The 12,609-nt window shown below is 41.6% G+C and overlaps 1 protein-coding gene and 2 long non-coding RNA genes across 8 annotated transcripts in view; 2 read left to right on the top strand and 1 right to left on the bottom strand.

Moving 5' to 3' along the window:
- Positions 1-12,609, top strand: part of LOC308194748 — a 310,853-nt gene that overhangs the window by 147,432 nt on the left and 150,812 nt on the right. The window lies entirely within an intron of this gene.
- The window catches only part of RNF150 (ring finger protein 150), a 121,524-nt gene that overhangs the window by 8,936 nt on the left and 99,979 nt on the right, over positions 1-12,609 (bottom strand). Inside the window, exon 7 of one of the 2 annotated variants that reach the window (XM_080591003.1) lies at positions 31-142. The exons of the other annotated variant lie outside the window; for it this stretch is intronic. Within the exon in view, the coding sequence (XP_080447129.1) occupies positions 31-142 (112 nt within the window). The remainder of the gene's footprint in view (positions 1-30; positions 143-12,609) is intronic. 2 annotated transcript variants of the gene reach the window in all.
- Positions 151-11,088, top strand: LOC308194755. Its single transcript, XR_013950836.1, has 2 exons — positions 151-1,699; positions 5,331-11,088. It is a non-coding gene; the product is annotated as an uncharacterized lncRNA (long non-coding RNA).

Raw genomic sequence — 12,609 nt, 5'->3', positions numbered from 1 at the left:
AAGCAGTTTAATTACAACGATGGTACTTACACTGTAACAATACAATGTATTAAAATCTGTGGCAGTTTTTCCTTTACACATTTATTTTTCAGACAATAGAAGCAGAGCTTGACTGATGCTAAAAAGTCTAGAAGTTGAATATCTAAAAAATAACAAATATGAAAGATTACAGGGAAGCCAGGAAAACAATAACTCCTCACAGTTTAATTACTCACTTGAAGCTAAGTGAGCACAATTAGTCTCCTCTCAAGAGCTACATGATTTTTAAGTCAGTTCCAGACAAAAAAGCATTTATTTATTTGTGCTGTGATTAGACCTCATGTTCTGGAGAGAAAGCTTCAGTGAGGTCTGCGTTATTCAAACTGAAAGAACCAGTGTGTTCCTTTAGAACCCTCCCCATTTTTCACCCTGGATTATTTTTATACTTTCTTGATTGCAAGATAAATAATTAATACACACAGCATCTCTATAACTGTGCATTTTTTTTCCCCATCAACATGACAGTAGTAAAACGTTTCAAGGCATTGCTTCAGACTATAAATATTTCTCCTGGGGGAGGAGTAGGTACTTACAAACTGAACGGTACGTCACGCAGACTTCAATGGGCTCCAGTGACACGGAACTGTTGGGTGAACCGCTAGACCCAGGAGCACAGAAGTGCAACACCATGGCCTAGAGCACCGTCTGTAGTGGTGACAGCTCCCTGAGCCAGAACCATGTTGTTCCAGACCACTGGAACCAGTGGCGATGAACTGGAATTCGTCAGTATAACTAATAGAATTCTTAAAAAACAATGACAATAGTGGTTTAAATGTTGACCCAAGAGAAAGTTTACATTCTCCTGACAGAGTCCCCAAGGCACAGCCGTGTTAAATAGCCAGCTGGAGCGTTTTGAGAGAAAGGTGACTTTCATCTGAATGAGAGCTGTGCAGGAAAGAACGGGCTGAATGGTGGGAGTGAGCCACGTGCATGCTGAATGGGCCGTCCAAGTGGCCAACACCAAGTGTCAGAGAGCCAAAGGAGAAGTGTTTGTGGTGCTGAAATGTTATTACAAGATCTGCCATTCCTTCCAGGGCTGCACAGCAGAGAAAGATCTCAACTGCCTTCAAACCGGACAGAACAAAGCAGATCTACAGCTCACCTACTAACTCTCTAACCCATTTAGGTACAGAAGCACAAGCTTCTCAAAATAGCAAACTTGAATTTTACATTAAGAACTTTATGTAATTACAGCAACTCTTCCTTCTTAGTCCTTACAAACTACAGGCTCAGCAGTTTGTTTTCTTTGGGACTGAAGTGCAGGTCAGTAAGAAAAATGAACAAAGGATCCTAAAAATGTCCATGTGCTGGCACTGCTTCTCCAGTTCTGCAGAATTGCCCAGAAACACGGATGCTCCATCTCCCTTGCTTGCTAACAGTACAGTTGTTCAAAATCCTAAAGCTGCAGCCTGCTGCTTCAGCAGAGTGAGGAGAAAAACTTGGACATCACCACTCTTTACTCCTTTCCCTTCTGCAGAATCAACACTGACATTTCTTTGGCAGATGCAGGCAACACAAGGAAATTAATGCATCCCTCAGCATTACGTGCTTGATCCCATGAATAGGAGTCCTACTACTGACCGCAACACGCACATGATGGATCTCAGGGAGGCTGCTGAGGTTACACCATCTGCTGGTATCTTTGGGTGCAGATCTGGCTGTAAGTCTTCAAACTGCTTTGCTTTGCCTCCCCCACACCGCACAGGCTTTCTAGACCAGTGGGAGGGTTTTTGTTGGCCAGCTGCTCAATAACATGAGCCAGCACAGTTAGGGACCTTTGTTAAAGGTAAGCAAACTGCAAGTGCCAGGAGCTTGGCCTGCATTTTGCATCCCTGACTTTTAGATCCCATTTACAGTGACAAAGCTTACACAGTCACACAGTTCTCCAGAGCATGCCTGATTCACTGTTGAGAACTTTTATGACATTTTTGCAAGTTTTGTAAAATTTATTGTCTGTCTTAAAGCTCTGAAGTAAGGTGAGGACCTCAACTTTTTCAGTGAAGATCTCAGCTTTCACTTAAAAATAATTAAATCTTCAGAAGCAAAAAGGAAATAGTTTTTGTTGTTTTTTTTTTTTTAATTTAAAATATTTACACAGTTTTTATTCTGTATCACTTGCGATTTTGGATGTTTGATATTGACAACCCTGCCTAACAACAAATACTATAATAATTCCACAGTGCTTTATAGCATTTCATGCCACAGGCATAAAGCCTTTTGCTTAATGAAGCAAAAGGCACATCCCAATCTGCTTTTCAGCCTGAGCGCTAGCGCCTACAGCCAGCAACTGTAGACCTCACTGCCACATTCCTCTCATGTCAGCGAAACGCAATACACCACAGCATGCTGCCTACTTCCAGACAGACTTTTTCCACTTACTTACATTCCTTGACACACATTCATTTGAGAGAGGCACAATAAAACAAACTCCTTCTCTAGTCAATGTTACTTTAAAGTTACTTATGCTAACACAGGAACAATATTACCCCACAGATATGGAACTGCCCTACACAACAGTAGTAAAGCTTTACTTGTTGCAAAGTTCATAAAGCAATGTTTATAATTGCAATCAAACAAGGATGAAAATAGCTAATTACTCTGGTGCTTTAAAACAGTAAGACTGCACTCTACTAATGGTTATCTACTGCTGCTGCTGCTCCTAACACTGAGTGTGTAGCTGTCACAGACTAATGAATATTCCAAAACAAAAAAGTTAGGCTATAGTTTCTAAGAAGTTGACACTGTTTGCAAGAGTCTTGGGAAGGACTTAAGCGTTCAGCACTGAGTGAAAAGTGCATTTACAAAAATGCCACGTGCTGCATGTAAACATATAGGCATTAGCACAAACCGATGTAATTGTAATGACCTAAGCAAGGATGAGGAGCAAATCAATGCAACTGTGGTGGGTTTTGCACTCATAGAGGCCTCACTCCTGCTCCCTTCTGTGCTCCTTCCAAGGAGGCTGCATCTGACTGCACTCTGATGTCCCTAGGACGTTGGCTGTGCAGTAGGACTCTCCTAAAACTACTCTTCCTTGCACCAGATGCTGAGATTCCCTACACGTTCACAGGGCTGGAAAAGCTGCAGAACCCGCTGGCTGGGCTAAGAGGTCTGCAATCAATCTGCATCCAGGAAATCAACAGAAAAAGAATACAGTAAAATGTTATTCAGCTAAAGCTGCTCAGCATTGAACACCTGTAAGGTTTGCCTAAGATGATAGACTTCTTTCCCCCTCTGGACCTCCAGGTAGCTCTCTGCTATTACGTCCTTCTGGGAGTAAGTAGGGAAGTATTGATTATTACATGTCAAATGAGAGCTGTCACCAAATGTGTAATTCATCTACTGAAAGTGTAACTAAAGGCAGCAATCTCCTATTCTTGTGGATTAAAAACATGGGCCACAGCAATAAACTATTCAGCTGGGAGTCAGTCTCCCTTCCCTCATCTATTATCAGCGCTCCGTGAACTAATTCAGCATACTAAGAACTCAGTCTTGCACTGCATGCAATTAAACCACTGCACGGAGCTGTGCAGCTGCTAATGATTTTCTTCATCTTATGTCAGGAATCAGAGAGCAAGAAAAAGCTGCTATCGTGCTACTGACTTAGGTGTAACCTATTTGCCTATCTTTAAAGCTGAGCATTTAGCACAAGTCATTTTTCTTCCCAGACTTTCCATTCTTGACAGTAGATGCCCAGCTTTGAGGAGAAATGAACAATTATTGATTTCTTCATCTAATTAAATACTTAGAAAAAAATATTATTAGTTATTACCCCATCTCTAGGTGGCAGAAATTGTAGAGCAGACAAATGGGACTCCAAAACCTGGTTCTGACAATAAATATATGGCAAAAAATGGGCTTTATTTCATTACTCATTTCACACTTTCACTACTGTGAAATATATCCAATTTCATACCACTTCATCTTCTGAAGGTAGAACCAAGCTGATTCACACAATCTTGGGTGACAGGTATGCCCTCAGGTATAGAAAAATATCTAAAATTTATATGGTGGCATAAACCTTATTCTAGTCTGGTGCTCACTTCTATTAAAAAAAACATTGTCCCCAGTCAGATGTGTCTCGAAGCATTTTGCTCCAGAAGAAAACAGAAATGTGACCATCAGCTGGAGCTCTGAGGACACGAGAAGAAAATACATCCAGGGTCATTAGAGGCATCAGTATGGGACCTTTACAAAAACAGATTCTGGTCAGGACAAAGCCACAGTGACCTGCCGAGGCAAGCAGTGTTTTTCAGACTTTGCTTCCAGTGTAACAACCTGAACACGCTATCCATCACATTTGATTTATGACAGGGAGAGAGGAGACATTTCTAGCGCCCTCCATTTTTCTTTGCCCAAGCACGCACTTTACTATTACAGAGCTTATTGCTCCCTCTCAGCGCAACCTTGCCACAGCATCGCTTTGCTGCTTATGATCCACGAAAAAAAAGAGCACAGTCCTATTAAGTTAGTACTTCAAATGGCAACTAGTTCCACAACAGTACCAATCATACTTCTTTTATTGCTATGACCGTCTTCTGTAAAAACACTATTGATTCTTAAAATTATTCTCGAATTAATCATCCAACACTTTTTATTGGATCATTTTATAAAATAAGTGCCAAATTCCTTCCATATCATCTTGATAATCATAACACTTTAGATCAGGCCCTAACAGCACCAACAAAACAACTGAAATAAAAGGCACTAAAAAATGCCTATAAAATCTTTAATGCAAAAGAAGCAGTGGGAATATGTTTGAGTGGAGAGGGTTATAAAAAACCTGTTACGGTTCTTTTGTACACAGAGGCTAATAAAATGGATGAAGAAGTCTGGCTGGCTGCAATTGAGAACATAGTCCTGGGGAAGTGTTTTATTGGTACTCCCTAGCATTTCAGACAAACTTATCTGCACAGCAAGGGGAAAAAGTACTTGAGCATAAGTAAGTCTTTTTGGAAGAAAAGGTTGGAGTCTTTTCCACAGACAACAAGCCAGAGTTCTGTGAATGCACTAATGGCAACATTGCTTCATCCTGAGGATAATGCAGACAGCATCTGAAACACGTTGCAAAGGCTATCCAAACATCAGCACACCAGAAAGAACCAAATGCTGTGACCTGGCAGGGTTCAGTTAAGAAATCATTTCAAAAATACGTTTACCTGGATCTAAGTGGCCGAGGGACTTCATAGGTGGGCCCGGACATGACATAAAACACAAGTATCATTTGCAAAGCCAACTTGTGTTATGCTAGTGAGTGAAAGGGTAACAAGCTTTCTTTAATCTTTCTGTAGGAGGTATATCTTTGGAGAATATACAGCATCTTTTCATGGGAAATAGCCAAAGATGCAGTTCCTCATCTCCAAATGCCCTGCGGTATGAAGGGGTAGCATCACCACCATTCTAGAGATGAGCTACTGAGAGGGAGAGACGTGACTGTTCGAAGTATTCACTAACTCTGCGTGTCCAAATAAGAAATCCTACAACTCATTTTTCAGCTACAGCATTAACCTACACATTGTATGCCCCACGCATGTCTTCTGCTACCTTCAGGTACAGCTGTAAGTACTCACTACTTCTGGAAATCGTATCTCAGTATCTCACATTAAACATCAAAAAAAAAGGTGGGGGGACACATATTAGTAATGCAACCAATTTTCTGAAGCCTAAATTTGGGCAATAAACTTTAATACCAGTTACCTGAGAAGACATCTTATGTTTTGGCAAGACCAATAAACAGCATGGAAAGTATCACCACCCAAATGTTCTATCCAAAAAGGGAAAACAAAAACAAAAACAAACAAACAAAAACAAACAAATAAAAACAAAACAAAAGCAAATAAAGACATATGATATAAAACACGTGGAACAGATAGCAAACACATTCGCAGAAAGCTGAGCAAAAGGGGCAGAACACATACCAGATGTTATTGCACGGAGACACTTGGACCTGATTGGCTGGAAAAGCAATTTTTTTTCCACTTATATATGTGTATAATACATTTTAATGAGCACATACTACCTCTCTGGAATTTTGTCCCTGAATCAATATACAAGTCTTTGATATTCACAGCACGTAGTAAAATCATTTTAGGAGTCAACACTTTGGTGATTTGTCTTCTGCCTATAAGAAGCTGGCTGACATTTTGGGAACTCTTGATCAGCTGTCTCAGAGGGGAGCTGCCAGCCCTCTTTGTGATACAATGAACATGCCTCTGCCAAGTATGACACAAGAAAACCTAGAATTTTTGCTTCTGATATGCTTTCCTCTTTCTCCTTACTCTTATGGGTCATGGTCATTATGTTCCTGCCCTTGGACCAGCATGGAAACTCCTTCTGTGGCCTAGTTACTGCAATATCATTTTCTCCTCTCCCCATGCCTAGGGTCTTTCCTCTTGTCGCTTGGAAACTCAGTCAAAATATAATAAGAGAAATTATCTGAACAGTTGATGCAGTCATCACACTAAGGTCTCTTGCACTGACCTCCATTCTCTCGTACCAGCTAATCCCCATGTTTGATTGCCAGACAAGAACCATGCTGCTTCCTTTGCAGCAGGGTGTCCAGCCTCTTAAACCTTTTTCAAAGCTGCTTTTCCCTTCCTCCTCGAAGCCCTCCCACTGTCTGGAAGATGAGAGCAGCAGTGGGATGACGCTGCACGCCCTTCTTACCATTTGCCACTAGACACTGTCAGTGCCAACATGCCACACCAGCTCTAACTCTGGTCAGGAGAGCATGTTCATCTGATGACCATGGTAAGTTTTAGAAATAAATGTTAAAAATTACTGTTATTTAGAACACGTGAAATTATTCATGCATTTGATTCAAAATCAGAAAATAAGATCTCTCATAAAAAGGGAAAAGATTCAGAAATACCAAAGAACTGTACTGCAACCACATGGCACTTTTGATCTTAAGGACCTTAGTGACTTAAAGATTTTCGATTGTGAAAGATTTTAGCTACTTTTGGTAACATCCTGACATTTCCTACACTTGTCTAAGAATCTTAAGAAACATTAAATTAATTTTTCCATTTGACGTTGAACAAACCCTCCTGATACCTACTCTGAAGTCAGCCCTGCCATTCCTTTGGTTGGCCAGGAAGTTGAGTTAATTTACAAAAATGACTGAAAATTAACTTAAAGAAAGGTTTTCTAGGTTAGCAGCTGAACAGGCTGGCTCAGTCACAGGGCAAGTATTGCAGCTAACTTCAGGAGAGAAGCATACTGAAAGTAGAGAAAGGAAGAGGTGCTCCCTTCTTTTCAACATCTGCAGGCTGTCCCTGCTGCACCACGATGCTAAACCTATAAACTGTCAGGTGAGCTCTGGAGACTGCTTTTTTACTTTGTTTTCTTGGCAGCTGCTGAATGACCAGGGCTCCTCGGTGATGCTGCAAAACAAATAGCATTAAGTGATGAAGTTAAAAATGATCATGCTTGTTCATGTCAGCAGTACGTAAGGAATATTACAAGGACTTCTCCAGTAGCCGAGGTGAGAAGTGTGTAACACTAGCACGTGTTATATACTCTACGGCCTACCGGCAGGCTGGCATAATAAAGGGACTTTACATACAAAAAGTATAATCACACAATCTAACTGTGTATGTCACAGTTTCCATGGGCTATATCCTGGTGACTGCTGCTGTCACTGAACTTTTCTGTTTATATTTTAAGAACACATGTCAGCAGTGCACTCTGCTTCCTGCAAGCCTGAAAGCAGAAGGAAATTACAGTCTGACTCAGACGCATAATGCACTAGATTCAATGAACAAGTACCTAATGGTAAGAGAAACTTCAGTTCTGTTCTTTTCTTAATGAGCACAAGGAAGAAGCATCCCTTCAGAGTGATATAGAGACATCCTGGCCAACACCACGCAAATCACACACCACAGAGGTATTGCAATCCCCCCAGGCATGATACAACATCAAACCAGAAGGCTCAATGTAAGCTAGGGGTTTCAAAAACCTTCTTTCTTGGTCTGATCGTGACCTCTCCTTGGGGGACTCCCTGGCAGCTGTGGCTGCACAAAGCTGAGGTCGTTCTTTCTCATTGCTGGTCCCTACTAACCACACCTGCACAGCAGCTCTGCTGTGCTCTGCTGCTCTGTGCCCTGCTCCTGGCTGGAAGGAGTGAGAAAAGGGATGCTCGCCCCACGGGCACTCTCCTCCCTGCTGCAGCAGCTGAAGAGCCTGTCCCAGAGCGCCTGTGGCTGGGTGGTGGCTGGGGCTCCGCGGCATCTGCTGGTCCAGAGCGGGGCCTGGGGGAAACTTCAGCCTACCGCTACGATCTGTGCCTAATGGTTTCGGCGCTGTTGGATCCTGCAAAGGCAGCCAGAGCCATGGCACGCCTGGGAATGCCACCTCTGGCACTCAGGGGAACACGAGAAGTGGGGTTTAGTGCTTGGAGAAGCAGACCAAAGGCACAAGACTACAACATCAAAGGGGGCCTGCAGAGCCAGATCTGGTGAGGCTGTTTTAAGAGAGATCAGTTTATTGCAGCTTTTATTCAAGGATGCCAGAAGCTTCTCACTCTTACTTCAGCTCATGTACAAGGTGGCTACTAGCCAGCAAAAATCTGCATGGGGGCAATTAATTGTGAGAACTTGTTGTCAAACGTAGGCTGCTGTGACAAGCAGAAAAAAACATTTCTGCTTAATCACCATGAACTGCTTCCTCAACTACAAGTATGCACACAGCTGTAAGAGAAAACAACAGCTTGCTTTAAAGTGAACTCCTGTTAATTCTTGAATGAGGGGGTTGAACAAGCTCATGCTAGTCTGGCTGAGCTTGCTCCTCATGGCAGCATGTGCACGATTTTCAAATCTGCCTCTTTAAATACCATTTACTGCATAAGCTCTCAAAAACCCAAGGTCACTAGCAAGCCATCACACTGATGAATCATAGACTGAACTTTCAAGAGCAGTTACAACAAACAGCCCTATGCAAAGGCATCACAAAAATGGCTGTGCATGCATATTAGAGGATTTAATGAGAAAACACACACAAGGAGATTGCTGAAAAGCACAACAGTGGTGGGATTACTTGAATAAAATGCATACACATCATCTTTCCTACTATCTCTTCTGCCTTCTTTCCCACAGGTTCCACCTGGGTTCTCTGGACATTTCCAGGATAAAGGGACAAGTCATTAGCCCAGCACTTTCTGGGCTGTTGAATTTTGTGCATGTCACTAGAAGTAACTTTCTCACCATCCATGCTGGTGATGATGATCCTTGGCTGAAATTTCAATCCATTAGAAACATCCATAATAAAAACTTCACCCAGGGATGTCTTCTTATTAAATATGAAAAAAAATGCACACGGTAATGAAGCCAAAAGAGAAATAAAAAGCACCAACAAATCACAGTCGTGGTGGAAGAACCGATGTATGGGATGTCATCTTTACTACGAAGCAAAATACAGCTTTTAACAGTGTAAATTCTACCTTAAGGGGAAACAGTCTTCCTAGTATAAGGGAACAACACGCCTGAGAATGGGGCTGGCTCTGCTGTACCAACAGCTCCAGTGCCTAAGGCAGGGCACAGCTGTGGGACTGCTGTGCCTGCCAAGTGTGGGCAGATTAGGATGGCATTCAGTGGTCATCCGCCCACAAGGTCCAGCACCTCTGCACTACCCAAGGGCTGCCCACAAACAGCAGACATACACAGAGACTGTAACGTTTTGTGTCACGATTCCTCTGCTGCTGCCTTTTCCTCTGACACCGTGCAGTGAAAGCAGTGTTTTGCCTTCCACCAGCCACACGTGGCCTTCCAGGATTTGACCATCTCCAGTCTCCCACCATACGCTCATGCCCCTGTAGGACTGTCAGATACATGCCCCCAAAACACTGGGACACATTTGACCAAAGTGGTTTGCTCAGGTTAAAGATCAATTCTTTAAGTCCATAAAAATGGAGAATACATCACAGAAACAGCACAACAACCCAGTGAAAATATGTTCTTGAACTCTACAGGACAGTCTAACCTGATTTGAATTGGACAGCTCAATTATATATTTTGTTAGAGGCCATGGCTTATCTACTTACTGTGGCTCAAAAGATAAATATTGATTTAAGTGCACTTTGGCTGTGGAAGAAATCTCTTGAGAAAAAAACAGAACAGAACCATGGAGCCTCAACTGCACAGTGTCTCGGTGACTCTGTAAGGGGTCCCCTGTCTAAAAGCAATGAGAGTGCTTTTCAGTCTCACCAGCTTCAGAGAGTGGTTGAGGTTGGGAGGGACCTCTGGAGGGTCTCTGGTCCAGCCCCCTGCCCCAGCTTGTACTGGAAGACGTAGTCATTTCTGAAGACAAGGCATCAGCCACAATGCCACGTCCTGCAGCAAGCTCTGACGCAGGCATTGGAACAAAGTAAGAACTTGAAGATGACTACAGCCATACCCTACATCTGTACTATTTCAGCAATGCTGAGATGGGCACGCAGGTAAACAGACGTTCTTCTGAATACGTGGAGAGGCCAGTCCAATTGATTAACCGAGTGCTTTTGCCTGCACAGAACACTATAAAATTAATAGGATGATCGATTAAATAAAACATGAACATTCAGCCTTCCATACAGAAGAAACAATTTCATCCATTTATATGTGCATTCTTAATGAAGAAAAATAACGTGACAAGCAAAAGTGTCAGCCCTTAATTTCATTTAAATTGCAGTAGTTTTTTAAAAATAAATTCTAGATGTTTTCAAAGTAACATATTCTTCTAATTTGAATTTCCTTCCTACAAGTTTCTTAATACTTGCTTCTTGTTACTTACTTGTTTCTTAATACTTGCTATACAAGCTTCCATAAATGTCTCCTTTAAAGTAATGTGAAATGCTTCACTGTTTTCAGATTTTTCATCTTCTCTGGAGTCTAAGTGACACTGTTGTTTTAAGACAATAATAGCAAGAAAGGGCAGATAGCACAGAAATCATGCTTCAAAACAGCTTCAGCAGAACAACTTTTTTTTTTTTTAAATGTGGAATATTTCTCTTTACTTAAAGACAAAGCCTTAGGAGACTTACTCTGCAAGGGACGTCCTGGGTAGTTGAGCCTACTCTCCACTATTGTAGTGGCTGCACAATACAATCCCTTTCAGATTTGCTAGAAATTAGTATCACTCACTGTATGAGCTCCCCAGCCTCTTACTTCATCTCTTTGTCAGTGCAGAACTGCAGTCAGATGTCAGTTAAAAGCTATCACACCTACTTTTCAAAAGAACCCGTCATGTAACATCAACCCACAGAGATTAAACTTTTTTTTTTTTTACATCCTCTGATGACAGATGAGTTCAGCTGCTAACACTCCTTTCTTTTAAACCTCACAAACCTATCAAACCTTGCAACACATATTAGATTCTGGTGTAATTATACAGTTTTTGAACAGAAATTATTCCAGCTCTGATCTTTCCTGCAGCCTACTCAATAGCTTTGCTATCAGCAAGAGTTTCCACCCATGGCTGTGGCCATCTCTGCTCCAGTTGGGGACTGAATCTGACCCTGGTCACAACCTGCATTCTCCCTATCAAAATGTGAACTTTTGCACTCCATACTTCCTAAAATGAGAGCTTTCCACTATTCAGATGGCTTACATACCATGAAGGTCCCTGTGTGCCACAGGGCATTTGTAAGCAGAATGTGACTTGTGCCAGGCTGTGGGCTGGCATTTAGCACGGGATGCAAAACGGCTCAAGTTGCTGTGGACATCTATGGACTGACAGGCAGGGTATAACACTCTCAGCGGTGGTTTAATTTATAAATCTTGTATAACTGAGATTGAGTACTAGTAGGATGAGAATAGTAGACTTATACAGCTGAAAACAGTCCAGAGTATCCAGCAGAAATGCTTGCCAGGACTGCCTGTAAGCCTAAATAATTGAATCTCATTTAATTCGTATATACAGAGCTGTCTTTGGGAGAAATGTGGCTCTTTCCATTAGTTTAGGAATCAGAAAAAAAAGTATGGAGACTGCATCAAACCTACTATTTTTGGAAAAGTAAAAACTAAGGTCCTTTGTGTCTCCTTTAAGGTGCTTTCATAGTTTGCTTAAAGGACCTAGCAGTATTTTTGATGTAACCAAAAGCATTCTATAAGGAAAGAAAACCAAGTATATTTAAACTCATCGCAGGCACATGAAGCGTGGATTAAAATATGGCTAAGAGATGTACAGAACCACCATCTACTTGGAACAGAAATGTCCAAAATGTTCTCTTCTCTTAGCAGGGCTAGTGTACTAGATAACATCCTGACAAGCTAGGCTGTGTATATTAATGCACTTTCATATAAAAGCATACGAGTACAGAACAACAACCGAGAAAAGTGTTCATAAAGAAAAAGGTCAACAGTTTCATTTCTTTGACAACACTGCAGCAGCTCAACATGTTTGTTTTTTCCTATTAAAAAAAATAAATCTTTGATCTGCCAGGCCAGGCCTGCTACATTCGAATCTTGTCTGAAAATGCATCCACAAAAATCACTTATTTAAAGAAAAAAGTCAGCCTTTACATAAACTGAAACCAAACTAACAAGCATATTGAGTTAAAGATTTTTAATTAATTTAATTAACCCCCTTTCTCCT

Source organism: Anser brachyrhynchus (assembly GCF_964034855.1).
Source record: "Anser brachyrhynchus genome assembly, chromosome: 4".
Taxonomy (NCBI): Eukaryota; Metazoa; Chordata; class Aves; order Anseriformes; family Anatidae; genus Anser; species Anser brachyrhynchus.
The sequence above is the reverse complement of the archived record's forward strand: the minus strand, read 5'-3'. Positions and strand labels throughout refer to the sequence as shown.